Source organism: Rhamphochromis longiceps, linkage group LG1, assembly GCF_057381845.1.
Source record: "Rhamphochromis longiceps isolate RC_006_pf linkage group LG1, R_longiceps_female_GT1.1, whole genome shotgun sequence".
Lineage (NCBI taxonomy): Eukaryota > Metazoa > Chordata > Actinopteri > Cichliformes > Cichlidae > Rhamphochromis > Rhamphochromis longiceps.
The window spans coordinates 42,605,027-42,618,718 of NC_140557.1; the positions used below are offsets into that span (position 1 = coordinate 42,605,027).

At 41.5% G+C, this 13,692-nt stretch overlaps 1 protein-coding gene across 1 annotated transcript; it reads left to right on the forward strand.

The window, feature by feature from the left end:
* The first annotated feature begins 6,617 nt into the window (after positions 1-6,617).
* lto1 (LTO1 maturation factor of ABCE1) lies at positions 6,618-13,073 on the forward strand. Its single transcript, XM_085409966.1, has 5 exons — positions 6,618-6,703; positions 6,768-6,873; positions 6,956-7,026; positions 7,930-8,047; positions 11,872-13,073. The coding sequence occupies exons 1-5, from the start codon at positions 6,645-6,647 to the stop codon at positions 11,941-11,943; spliced, it is 426 nt and encodes a 141-aa protein (XP_085266092.1). The 5' UTR covers positions 6,618-6,644; the 3' UTR covers positions 11,944-13,073.
* The last annotated feature ends 619 nt before the right edge of the window (positions 13,074-13,692 follow it).

Below are 13,692 nucleotides of genomic sequence, written 5' to 3' on the forward strand. Positions count from 1 at the left end.
AAAAAAAAAAATCCATGAATCCACATGGTAGGATTTGTAAAGAATTTATTCGTAAATCAGGGTGGAAAATAAGTATTTGGTCAATAACAAAAATACAACTCAATACTTTGTAACATAACCTTTGTTGGCAATAACAGAGGTCAAACGTTTACTATAGGTCTTTACCAGGTTTGCACACACAGTAGCTGGTATTTTGGCCCATTCCTCCATGCAGATCTTCTCGAGAGCAGTGATGTTTTGGGGCTGTCGCCGAGCATCACGGACTTTCAAGAGATTATCAGTGGTCTTGTATGTCTTCCATTTTCTGATGATTGCTCCCACAGTTGATTTTTTCACACCAAGCTGCTTGCCTATTGTAGATTCACTCTTCCCAGTCTGGTGCAGGTCTACAATACTTTTCCTGGTGTCCTTCCAAAGCTCTTTGGTCTTGGCCATGGCGGAGTTTGGAGTCTGACTGTTTGAGGCTGTGGACAGGTGTCTTTTATACAGATGATGAGTTCAAACAGGTGCCATTCATACAGGTAACGAGTGGGGGACAGAAAAGCTTCTTACAGAGGACGTTACAGGTCTGTGAGAGCCAGAGATTTTCCTTGTTTGAGGTGACCAAATACTTATTTGCCACCCTGATTTACGAATAAATTCTTTACAAATCCTACCATGTGGATTCATGGATTTTTTTTTCACATTCTGTCTCTCACAGTTGAAGTGTACCTCTGGTGCAAATTACTGACCTCTGTCATCATTTTAAGTGGGGGAACTTGCACAATCGGTGGCTGACTAAATACTTTTTTGCCCCACTGTATGTAGAGCAAAATGTTCTGAAACGGCTTCACTTCAGCTTGGATTGGAGCCGTGCTGGGGGCGGAGTCTGTGAATTTACTCTAGTGGTGTCATAGCCCCTCTAGGAGTTCAGAGTTAAGAGGTCAAGAGTTAATGTTTCCATTGTAACACCTCCAGATTTGACAGAGAAACACTCATTTTTAACACTCGATTTTAACTACTATCATTTTACACCTCAGAGTTACATTAAAAGAATGTGACTCTGCTTAGAGTAAAATTAACTCTACTTTTGCAAGAAGACTATTAACACCAAAACATTTAACACTTTTGAATTTGCTGTGTATGAAACAATTTGACCAATTTTTAAGTCCTGGGAAGGTTGCCATGTAACAATACATCCAATTTTTTTTTATTACTTAGTTTTTAATAAAGGTTTTACATATTTTTTACAACAGAAAAGGAAAACAACAAACAACCAAAAACAACAATAACAAAACAAGCAGTCGACTGAAAAGCACAGCTTTTTCCCACAAAGCAATTCTGGCAGTGAGAACATGACTTTGTATTCATGAACTGACAGCACATCTACAGATGTAAGAGCAGCCTAGGAGAGGCATGCAGAAGTTTATATAGATGTGAGTAGGCACAAACAGGAGAAAGAAAAAATTTATTAATTTAAAAAAATTTCGGATAGATTTCAACTACTTGTCCCATCTTGTGGTATAAATATTAGCTTGCAACCTTAACAAAAAGGTAAGTTTTTCCATTTTATGAATCTCCTCAACAACGCTCAACCAGTCCAGAACAGGGGGGTCAGTACAGAGCCACTTACGAGTAATTTCTAAATAAAATGTTATGACAGGCCGTTGTTTTGATTTAAAGCCTATAGTTTGTTCTATCTTTGATATAACATCTTCCCAAAATTTAGAACGTTTTCGACACGACCAGAATATGTGGGTATGGTTTGCAACAGTTTCCCCAGCATGAAGAATTTCCCCGTGTTTGTTGTTTTGGTGTTATGAAAAATCGTACCACGTTTTTCCAACTAAATTCTCGCCAGTATGCAGAGGATGAGTTTGAAATAGCAGTCTCACACATATTGTCCCATCGCTCAGAAGTTATAACTGAGGACAACTCTCTCTCCCATCTTCCCTTTATATAATCTGTTGAAGTTCCCCTTCTTTTTAATATGCCCTGGTAGAGTTTAGAGATAACTGACTTACATCCCTTAAAGTATGTTTGTGAAATCAGATTAATTATTTCATTGGGTTGTGTATTAATTTCTTTAGTCACGTAATTGTAGGTATCTGAAAAAATCATTTTTTCCTAGCTCATATTTTTCTTGTAATGTTTGAAAACTTTGCAGGCCTTTCTTATCCAGTATTTTACAGTATACATTAATGCCTTTATGCGACCAGTTCTTAAATTGTAAATCCAATTGGCTTGGTTTAAACTCAGAGTCATAAGCCACCCACTTAAGTACTTGAATGTGGTTCCTTAGATTTAGTTCTTTCACTAACTCAAACCAGATAAGCAATGTAAAAGATGCGAAAGGGTTCAGTTCTTTCTGGTGGGCTGTTGCCAGCTTCTGATCACCTATCAAGGCTTGTATTGGAATGACCCCACACATATTCTCAATGTCGTTCCGTCGGGCCCCATAAGTGTCATCACACCATTGTATAATTATTTTGAGTTGAGCGGCAAGGTAGTAATCTCTGAGACTTGGGAGGGAGAAGCCGCCTTTATCTTTATGGAATAATAATGTGCTATATTTAATTCTAGGTTTCCGCCCCCTCCAAATAAATCGAGATATTTGTTTGTCCCAGTCATGGAACTGAGATTTGGGGATTTTGATAGGCAGAGACATAAACAGATACAGTAGTCTGGGTAGGACTGACATTTTAATGACCTCCATTCTTGCACTAAAATCAAAAACAAGTGTTGACCATTGAGTGAGGTCCTCTTTAATCTTTTGGTTCACGGGCTCAAAGTTTTTTTTATACAAGCCATCTAACGATTTAGTCAGCCATACTGCTAAATATCTAATTGCTTTCAGAGACCAATCAACAGAATTTTTTTTTTGACCTCACTCAACGGGCTATAGTTAAAACTTCAAATTTGTGTTTTTCCTATGTTGAGTTTGTAACCAGAATACATCCCAAACCTTCCCAGCAAATCTAAAAGGGTCCGGATGGACTGGTCTGGATTCGACAAGTACAAGAGGACATCATCAGCATATAGTGCTATTTTATGTTCTCTTGAATTAACCACGACCCCATGAATACTATTATTTTCTCTTATTGCCTGTGCTAAAGGTTCAATGTAAAGAGCGAAAAGAGTCGGAGACAAGGGACAACCTTGGCGAGTAGATCTTTCCAACTTTATACGGTCCGTGACTCGTCCATTTATCTTGACTCTCGCGGTAGGCATTGAATATAATGTCTTAATACTGTTAATGGAGTTTTCAGCAAAACCAAATCTTTCTAGGACCAAAATCAAATACGTCCAGCTAACGCAATCAAAGGCCTTTTCGGGATCCAGACTTTTTAGTACCGCTTTATGATTACTTCCTCTTACATTATTGATTATGTGGAGAGAGGGTCTTATGTTGTCTTGGGTTTGCCGGCCCCCAACAAATCCAGTTTGATCTTCATCAATCAAATCTGGGATGAACGAGTTTAGCCTATTAGATATAATTGAGGCGTAAAGCTTATAATGTTGGTTTAGGACTGATATCGGCCTATATGAGCTGCACAGCATTTTGTTCTTACCGTCTTTAGCTATAATTGTTATGATTGCCTCAGACCATGATGGGGGTGGGGCGGGGGGGTGGACATATTCTCTAATGTCCAGTTCATTGACCTTAGCAAAACTGGAAGCACCTCCACCTCAAATGCTTTATACCACTCAGCCGGCAGGCCATCTGTACCTGGTGTTTTGTTATTTTTTCGTTTCTTTAAGGCCATTTCCAATTCTTCTTCTGAATCTGTTTGGTTAGGCATTCATTTTGACACTCACCAATTGATGGCAAATCTAATGAGTTAAGAAACATTTTTATATCTTCTGTATTGGCTTGTGCAGGTTGTGTGTATAACATTTTGTAATAGGTTTGGAATGCCAAGTCAATGTTGTCAGCTTGAAAGGTCTTCTTACCCTCAAATCACCCTCACCATCAAATAATGTGTACAATGCACAGCCAACTTATGGAACAAAGCAATACTTCACACAGATCAACTGGACCTGGCCTCTTGTAACTTTACATTTGGCTTGGAAACTTTCATCATACCTTTAGAAAATTGGAAAAAATATTCTCAAACTACAAAATTGAGAAAACATGGGATTGTCAAAATTATTTCCTTCGGGATTAATAAAGGATTCTGATTCTGATTTCGATTTATACCCGATATATAATTTAAGTCTATGAGGGTTTGGAGGTTAGAGCTTTTAAAGTGGGCATTGGGCCTAAATCGTTTCAAAGGTGTTGTCTGTTTTTTGTGAGGTTTCAGTTCAGCTCAGTTTTATTTACATAGAGCACAGATCGCCTATGAATAACATTTAGTAGGGACAAAAAAAATCTTGGATCCCCTGTGGCCCCTCCACAATGACAGGCAAACGGCAGGTCAGCATGTCTCGTGGTAGCTCTGCTACCACTGCTGTCTGGTCTTGTGTGAATAAGAAACACACTGTACAGTGACACATGTAGATTCTGTGTGTCAGCATACACATAATGTGGAGGAGGTGGAGGGACTGAGTGATTTTCACAGCAGATTTTTCCATTTGTTAAAAATTAGATTTAAAAATATAGACCTTCCATTACAACTTGTGACATGAAGGTGAAAACACTTGACATGAATTTTCACCCACAGAAGAGCCAGTGGGCTATGGCCTCATAGAAAAGTTTGCTGAACTCAATCATTAATCTGTGATAGTGTTGCTGATGGTCCCTTATCCAAAACCTCCAGCTGTGTTTTCACAGCTGGCAGATAGAAAGCACAGAAACACGTTCTTGGCAGTCAAACACTTCTGGACTTCTGAACTGTTTAAGATAACTTGTTTTCAAAGGTTAAAGCCATTACCCCGCTGACCAATGCTGCCCATGTTGGCACTTAGCTTTCTTTTAGAAGAATTATTAAATGGCCAGGTCAGCATACTCATACTCACTCACAGAAACCTTCCTTCATTATTCCACTTGGTTTGCAGTGCCCCCTGCTGTTAGAAGGCCACATTTCAAATAAAAGAAAACAGACCTTTTTCATCCAAAGCTCTATAATTACATAGGTGTCTTGCAATGTAAAGTCAGGGTGGTCTGGCTTATTTACAGTTTGCTTTCTTTTAAACGTTTGGCAGGCTAGACATGCCATTTAGGTTTGCTGTGTTTTCTGTAATCTGTAATGTTGAGGAATAAACACCTGGTTGATCTGCACCTCATCTATGTCTCAAGCCTCCTGCTTTATTCCTGCTGTTAATGGCCAGTCCAACAGAGATGAGATTCACGTGGTCTAATTAAGAGTGTCTTTGTTTCTGTAACAGGAGTAAAACAGGAAATAGCACAGAAGCTTAGTTAACAGGCCAAAGCCGTTGGTGAGGTTCCCTAACTGCCAATTTATTAAAACCTAGTTTAAAACCTCAAGTATTCCATTAGTGGGCACAACAAAGTACACGGCAAACTAAAACACAATACTAAATAAAGAAAGATGTAAAGAAAAATTATATTGCTTACATTACTTGCAAGAGTGTACACCCATTATGCAAACTGTGCACTTGACCGACAGAACCTGCAGCATTGGAAATGGACAGGATTAAAACCACACTGATAAAAATGACTAAGAAATAATTCTAAAAATGGAGGCTAAATACTGAATAAATGATCCTTAACACACTTAACACACTTAATCCTTACTTAACACACTGTTTGCTGCTACAACTACACGTTTCTTTTCCAAATATTTATTTATGAGTGACTTATGTATGTATGTATGTATATATATGTATATATTGTACTATTCTTAGTTAGTGTATTGTCTGTCTTGTCTTAATGTTGGTTTAAAATGGAGCACTGTAACAAAAAATAATTTCCCCCAGGGATCAATAAAGTATTCTGATTCTGATTTCATGGTATAGAAAAGGTCGGTACTGGCTTAGTGTTAGAAGGGTTTAATAAATATACATGGTAATAGCACTCAATGTAAAGGTGCATTAATTTAACGTACAAATTATTCATTTATGATTAATAAATAAGGCAAAAGGTTAAAGGTAACATGCTCTTTTCTATTTACTAATGGTATTTTTTATTCTGTATATGTTGTAGCTCTCACGGTGTGTTCACGTACAAAGCTGTTTCATAAAAGGATTGTGAACCATCGGCTTTAGAGACCATCTTTTATACCGGGGATGCTACAGATTCATGCTGATTAGGAGCTGGGTGAGAGGACTGTTAGTCATTTTCTATTGTGAAAGACAAAAGAATTCAAACTTTATTACAGGACTTGAACCCCATGTAAGTTCTCCCCAGCAGTAGTAAATGAACAACTTTTATGAAAACACTTAAAGTTACTCACCAACACACAAAACATTCATCTTTGCTAAATTAGGCTAAATTACAAGCACCGAATTATACTAAAACAGCCGTTTGGGAGCTTTAAGATTTGGCTCTTTTGTGGGAGCTGAAACTTTGAAAAGAGCTCAAACAGGCTGCTGAGAAACTGCTTCATTGGTTTCTATGCGTTTGTCAAAGCAAAAAATAAAATCAAAGAAACTCATACCGTCTGAGAACACTTTCCCTCCTACCCTGGGGGTGGCACTGCCGCCGGGTTCAGAGTTCAGTCAGATAACAATTTCCGGCGAGTTAGCCGGAAGTTGGAGCAATGGCCGACGTGAGAATGGACGATGACCTGTTTGGTAGCATTGTGTTTGCAGAAGAAAGGTGGGTTTAGTGAATAGATGCTGCTTCCTGTAGCAGTCTGAAGCTCAGTTTCGTTGTTTCACAGGTTCCGAGATGAAGGCTACCGGGAAGGTTTTAAGAGGGGGACCCGCCGAGGGCTTCAGGACGGCCGCAGACACGGAGCTAATCACGGGGCCCGGCTGTCCTGCGAGGTGAGGACAGGACCCTTAACTGCGTGATTCAACGTGAACCTCCGGGTGCTCAGAGAGGTTTACTGTCTGTTGTCTCTGACAGATGTCCTTCTATTACGGCTTTGCAATCACGTGGAAATGTGTCCTCCAAAACAACATAGATGGCAAATCAAGGTAGGACCGCCTTAAACACGATCCTCCAGCCGTTCCCGTGCTGCTGTTCATCGCCACAGCTCAGCTAGTACAGGCGCTCTGCGTCTGTGAAACTCTGTGATCGCCATGTTAATCCCGAATAACACAGCACCGTGATGAAGTGCTAGTTACAGAGTGGACTGAAACCTGTTCAGGATCCGTGTATCGGGCTCTGTTGAGCAGGTGTAGTTACAGGAGATAGTTCGCATTGTTTCTCTCTGATGCTGCTGTGAGTGTTAGTGCTCTTTTTAATGCTCCGGAGGCAGTGTGGCAAATGTCAACGCTAGACTCAAATATCCCTAGAAAATACAAAATGCATTTTTTACAGGACAAATCCAAACCTACATGGCCCGATGTGACAAAACGATTCCTCCTAAGCTTAAAAGTAGGTTTTGCCAGTTTGCAATGAATCGTTTGCAGTATAACTGGCAGTGAGTCTGGCACGTTGCTGTGAAGGAGTTTCAGCCTAATCTTTGTAGAACTGTAGAATGAACAGCCTGTTTAAAGTCGTGACAAAGCATCTTAATCTGATTTAAGTCACATTTTGACTAGGCCACTCCAAAACCGTTCAGTGGTGGACTTGCTGCTGTGTTTGGCATTATTTGGCATTGTCCTTTAGGAGTTTCTGGTAGAGAACAGAGTTCAGGCCTCGATTTTTATCCAGGTCCTAAAGCAGCCCCAGCCTGCCACACTACCAACACCATGTTTGACTCGTGTTCTTTTTATGAAATGAAATCATCATTTACAAACTGCGTTTTGTATTTATTTTAAGCATTTACTGCTCCACTCCTTAGGAAAGAAGTTATTTGTTTCACCTGGTCATCACTCTTAGCTGCAGTGTGTGGAATTGTTACAGCTATGTCAATCCAACTTGTGTGCCATCAGAAAGCGTGTGAAAGCACTGGACGCCCTCCTTGGAATGATCCAAAGCTCTCCTCTTGATGATCCGCACTCTCAGAAGCTACAGGATGACATGGACAAGCTTCGAGCTAAGTTCAGACAGGTACTTGATTTCTTGTTTTAATCGGAGCGGAATGAAGGTTTTTGTGGAGCCAGTGACATGATATGAAATCAGACTTTGCTACTGTCACTCACTGGTTTGTGGATGATCGTTTTAAAGCCTTGAGTCTGAGATTTTGGTTTTTCTCTATTTGGACAAAAAAAGAGGTTTTTTTCTTCTTCTTTTTTTGAATCAGCTAGCTATTGGGCTTGCTAGCTAGCCTGGCTAGCTGCAGTTTGCTGAGCAGTTGCACTGTGCAGTAGGGCTGCTCGATTATGGCAAAAATGATAATCACGATTATTTTCACTGAAATTGAGATCTCGATTATTTGACGATATTTATTTAACCCTTACGACCTACTATAGAACCAAGTCCGCCAGAGCTTATATTACTTTTTTACATGCTGTAGTGCCATTTGTGGGAGCATTTCAAGTTGCTATACAACTGATATAGCCCATATTTTAATAATATGTATGCATTAAGTCCATAGTAACTACATACATTGGGGCGACCGTGGCTCAGGGGGTTGGGAATCGCATCTGTAACCGGAAGGTCGCCGGTTCGATCCCTGGGCTCTCTGTCCTGGTCGTTGTGTCCTTGGGCGAGACGCTTCACCTACCGCCTACTGGTGTTGGCCAGAGGGGCCGATGGCGCGACATGGCAGCCTCGCTTCTGTCAGTCTGCCCCAGGGCAGCTGTGGCTACAACTGTAGCTGCCTCCACCAGTGAATGTGAGAGTGAATGAATAGTGGAATTGTAAAGCGCTTTGGGTGCCTTGAAAAGCGCTATATAAATCCAATCCATTATTATTATTATTATTATTATTATTATTAATTGCAAAAAAAGTGCAATAAACTACAAAAAAATTGAAAATCGTTTTTGGTTTTGTTTACATATATTTCTACTTGGAGAAATTTAAGAGGTTTATCCCTCAAAACTTTAAATACAAAAAAGTTGCAAAAAATAGTTTACAACAACAGGAAATTTATTTTGAGTGCCTTCATAGTTTTATTTATTTTTATATACTGCAGGAAAAACAAAAAACAATCCTATGATGCAAATTTGCAAAGAAAACAGCATCAAAATAAACTACCGTATTTTCACGACCATAAGACGCACTGTACTAAAAGGCGCAGTCTCAGTTATGTGTGCCATTACTGTATTTAACACACACATAAGGCGCACTGGATCATAGGGCGCATACAAGTACCGTATGCGTATTTAAAAATAAAGCGGGAGCAAACCTGAGTTCGGTACCTTACTCACATTTTTATTACCAATAATCGTCATCATCAACAACACACAAGCATACAAGTGTGCGTATTTAAAAATAAAGCAGGAGCAAAACAAAGTTTGGTACTCACATTTTTATCATCAATCAAACCCATCGAAGTCCTCATCCTCTGTGTCTGAATTGAACAGCTGCGCTAAATCTCCATCAAACATGCCAGGTTCACTGTCTTCACCGTCAGAGTCACTTTCCGTGCCGTGCCTCGGAAATGATGCCGGCTTTTGCGAAAGCTCGAACAACAGTGCCAGCAGACATGTTAGCCCAAGCATCTACAATCCATTGGCAAATTGTGGCGTAACTCGCCCGGCGTTGCCATCCACTCTTAGTGAAACTGTGGTCTCCACCGGTCATCCATCGCTCCCAGGCCGCTCGCAGCCTTACTTTGAACGGGCGGTTCACACCGATGCCCAGCGGTTGGAGTTCCTTTGTCAGGCCTCCCGGAATGACAGCAAGCTCACAGTTCATTTGTTTCACTAGTTTTTTCACATCGGCTGTGAGATGGGCACGCATAGAGTCACAGATTAAGAGCGATGGTGATGCGTGGAAAAAACCACCTGGTCTCCTTACATACACCTCCCTCAGCCACTCTTTCATCATTTCCTCATCCATCCAGCCCTTTTCATTTGCCTTAATGATGATTCCTGCTGGAAACTTCTCTTTAGGCAAAGTCTTTCGCTTAAAAATCACCATAGGCAGCAGTTTCTGTCCATTAGCATGGCAGCCAAGCACAACAGTAAAAGAAGACTTTTCATACCCCGTTGTGCGTATCGCTACTGTGCTGGTCCCCTTCTTCTCCACAGTGTGACTCACCGGGATGTCAAAAGTGAGCGGGACCTCGTCCATGTTAGTGATGTGGCTGGGCTGGATGTTTTTGTCGCCGATGTGTTTGCTGCAGTAGGAGCAGAAGATGGCCAGCTTTTCCTTATAATCCGCTGGAAGTTGCTGCGCTACCGTAGTCCTGGTCCGGATGGAAAAATGGCACCGTTTCATAAAACGAAAGCACCAAGACGGACCTCCTTGGAAATGTTCAATGTTCATCTCTTCAGCTAGTGAAACTGCTTTTAGCCGAATGGTGAAGTCGAAACGCTTCTCCCGCTCGCTCTTTGCTCGATGATCCACCGCTCGAGTCTTTCCTCCAACTCGGGCCACCTCGCCTTATGTCCGCGGAAACTCAGCTGCGTTTTCTTGACCTGCCGGAGCTTGTTTTCTAGCTTCCTCCATTTGCGAACCATCGATTCGTTAATCTTAAATTCTCTCGCCGCTGCTCGATTTCCATGTTCCTCCGCGTAGCTGATGGCCTTCAGTTTAAACTGTGCTTCGTAAGCGTGTCTCTTTGCCATTTTCAGGGTTGTTAAAACAACGATGTTCCACATAATGCACATACCTGTCCTTTTATACAGGTATGTGCGATTTATCCCGGTATATACGATCAACGCCCACACTTCACCCTTTAACGTTCTCATGGTGTTCTCTACTACGTCCTCCTTACAACACACAGGGCGCACTGCACTATAGGGCGCGCCGCACTTTTTGAAGAAAATCTAAGACTTTTAAGTGCGCCTTATGGTCGTGAAAATACGGTATTTCCAGCAGTGCAATTCGACTTCTCAGCATCCCAGCAACTATTCAGAAAAGCATAAAGTCAGACATGACTTATAAAAACACCAGTATAGGCTCTTAAGGCCTACAAGTAAAAAACTACATTTTCTGCGAAAGTGACGTCACTTCCGGTTTCGGCCAGGAAATGGCGGACATGCGATCGTTCGCGCTGACGTCTGTTTCACTGTGGGAAGTGTTACGAACAGCTGATCGGATCGGCAAAGCGTGTTTCTGGAATATTATGTTTTTGTTCCTGCAAGAGCTTTTTATGCAGTTTTTGCAAAGCTTTATGTGGAAGGAAACCGTGACTTAGGACAAGCTGATGGCATCAGATGTAAGTACAACTCCTCCGGTTTCATATGCAAAACAAATTATTGCGCTAGCTTACACGGTTCCGGTTCTACAGGGATTTAAAAATAGTTACACAACACGGAGCGTGCTGCTCTGACCGGCTTTAAAGGGTTAACAATGACTTTAAAAAATAATAACATAGTGTGCAACACCACTGACGTTTTTTTACCTCTCTTTTCAACCAACAGCAGTCACTCTCCAAATAACTCCTGCTTAGCTTTCCGAGCTTCCCTCGGGTCCTCTTAATCAGCGGTCTCCAACCTTTTTTGCGCCACGGACGGTTTATGCCCGACAATATTTTCACGGACCGGCCTTTAAAGTGTCGCGGATAAATGAGGGAGGGGCTAATAATCGGCTCCGTCATTTTTAATGATCGTTGAAAGCCCAGATCGTAATCGTGATTAAAATTCGATAAATTGAGCAGCCCTACTGTGCAGCACAGTTCTTGGTTAATTAAAGATACCTCTGGTGTAGTTTCTCAGCTGTCTCCTCGTTTCCCTCTGTGTGTATAGCAGATGAGGCTACAGTGTCACCTGATTCAGTGTTTTCCATATTTTCTTCACTGCTTTTTTGTTGCTGCTGTGCAGGTCTGCTCTATGCTCAGTGTCCCAGCTGACTTCAAGGATTACATCAGCGTGGCTGAAGGCACTTCATTCTAAGTCTGTCTTGATGGTGAACCAGAGCCGACCCAGCGCCCAGACACAAGGTGGAAGCTGATTTGATGTCAGCCTTGAATGCCCCAGCAGATATGGTCTGCAGTGGATTCATCTGAATGCTGGGAGTGTGAGACAGTGACAATCAGACAAGAATTGTGTGATCTTTGATGATGTAGAAAATGTACTGTCACTACAGACCCAGAAACAGGAATTTGATTGATTGATTTCCTACAAATTGATTTATTGCAGTTTTTTAGTTGACTACAGAACTAAACATCAGGACAGTAAGGCGGTGAAAGTTGTGTCCTTAAACATGTAACATTAGATTTGATGAAATAAATAAGATTATTTTATCTAGATGGTTGCTCTAAGCCCGACCTTCCCAAAGTGTGGCGCCCGCCCCCTAGGGGGGGCCAGAGCCATTGCAGGGGGGGCGCGGTATGAAAAGGGGGGAAAACAACGCTTGGACACTGCCAGCACGGGGCGCCCACACAAACGCAAAGCAGGAGATGAAGCGTCGCTGAATATGTTTCCAAACCAACTTCATTCTAAGACAAAGACTAGAAAATCTGCTGAAGCAAATCTTCCCTTTGGCTTCACCTGCACAGGTGCTGAGGTAGGTCTCCCTGCAGGGTTGGTTTCCGCTGTTCAAATCACAGACAAACAGGATCCCACAGCTGTTTATGTTTTTGAACCCATGTTGCACAGAGAGGCATTTTTTGAAAAATGTATTGATAACAATGTTGAACATTATTACACAGGAAAAAAAAAACAACTACACATAAAATGATGACACCGTGACGCCGCTGCCTTTGTAAACAGAGGGACAGTAACTGCGTGTAAAACCTGCAGACAGTCAGATTAACAGTATTTCGTCTCTATCATTCTGCAGTTCATCTCATGTAAACAATAACGTGGCCACAGCGTGACGTGAATAAAGGCACATACCTTTGACGCTGCGTGTCCAACTCTGTATTCCTCGTCCACACGGAAACGCAAAAAAGGAGTTTTAAAAAAAATCTCAGTTTTGATTCGAAACGTCGTTTACGTGGACGAAACAGCTGCGTGTTCAAAATCACCCGTGTAGGTGCGGACGCAGCGTAAACGAGTTAGTAGTTTATTTTATTACTACCTGTAATTTATTGCTGTTTACTTGTATTTGCTTAACTGTTTACTAAATGTTTTTGAGGTGTGAAATAAACAGCAATGGAGCAAAATATGGGCGCGTGTGGTTGGAGGGTGTGCGTGTGCGCGGTTGATGAAGGTGATAAAGTACATTAAGGTGAGGTTTTGAGGGTGGAACATTCTGTTGAGGAAATCGGATGAATTCACAGATAAATTGTACATCAGTGTTAAGATCAGCTTGACCTTCAGTATGTGTTTTTTAATAACTGTTCTTACAGTTTTTGGACCACGGCCTTCACTGAATGAAAGTGCCCGCTGCAGCGTGTCGGTGTCAGCACGCTACAGTTGTTTAGAAAGGAGGAGCATAGAGGGTATGTTACTGAAGTAAATACAGTGGAACCCCGACTTACAAATACCCCATTTAACGAAAAATTCACGTTACGAAGGCACTGAACGGCAATATTTCTGCCCGTGTTACAGCAAAATACCCGCGTAACGAAATCCGCTGGCTCTGATTGGCTGAGCCCAGAATGCCTACAATGCCTTCCGAATCATGTGACAACCTCTTGGCTTTCGTACTTGCGCTTCGCTGTTCCACTTGAACCACGTATTGTTGTTGTTTTTTTG

Excerpts from the sequence above, each read along its gene's own strand:
- lto1 (XM_085409966.1), top strand. The coding sequence starts at position 6,645 with ATGGCCGACGTGAGAATGGACGATGACCTGTTTGGTAGCATTGTGTTT. Across the intron at positions 6,704-6,767 it reads ATTGTGTTTGCAGAAGAAAG|GTTCCGAGATGAAGGCTACC; the intron begins GTGGGTTTAGTG and ends GTTGTTTCACAG. Across the intron at positions 8,048-11,871 it reads TTCGAGCTAAGTTCAGACAG|GTCTGCTCTATGCTCAGTGT; the intron begins GTACTTGATTTC and ends GCTGCTGTGCAG.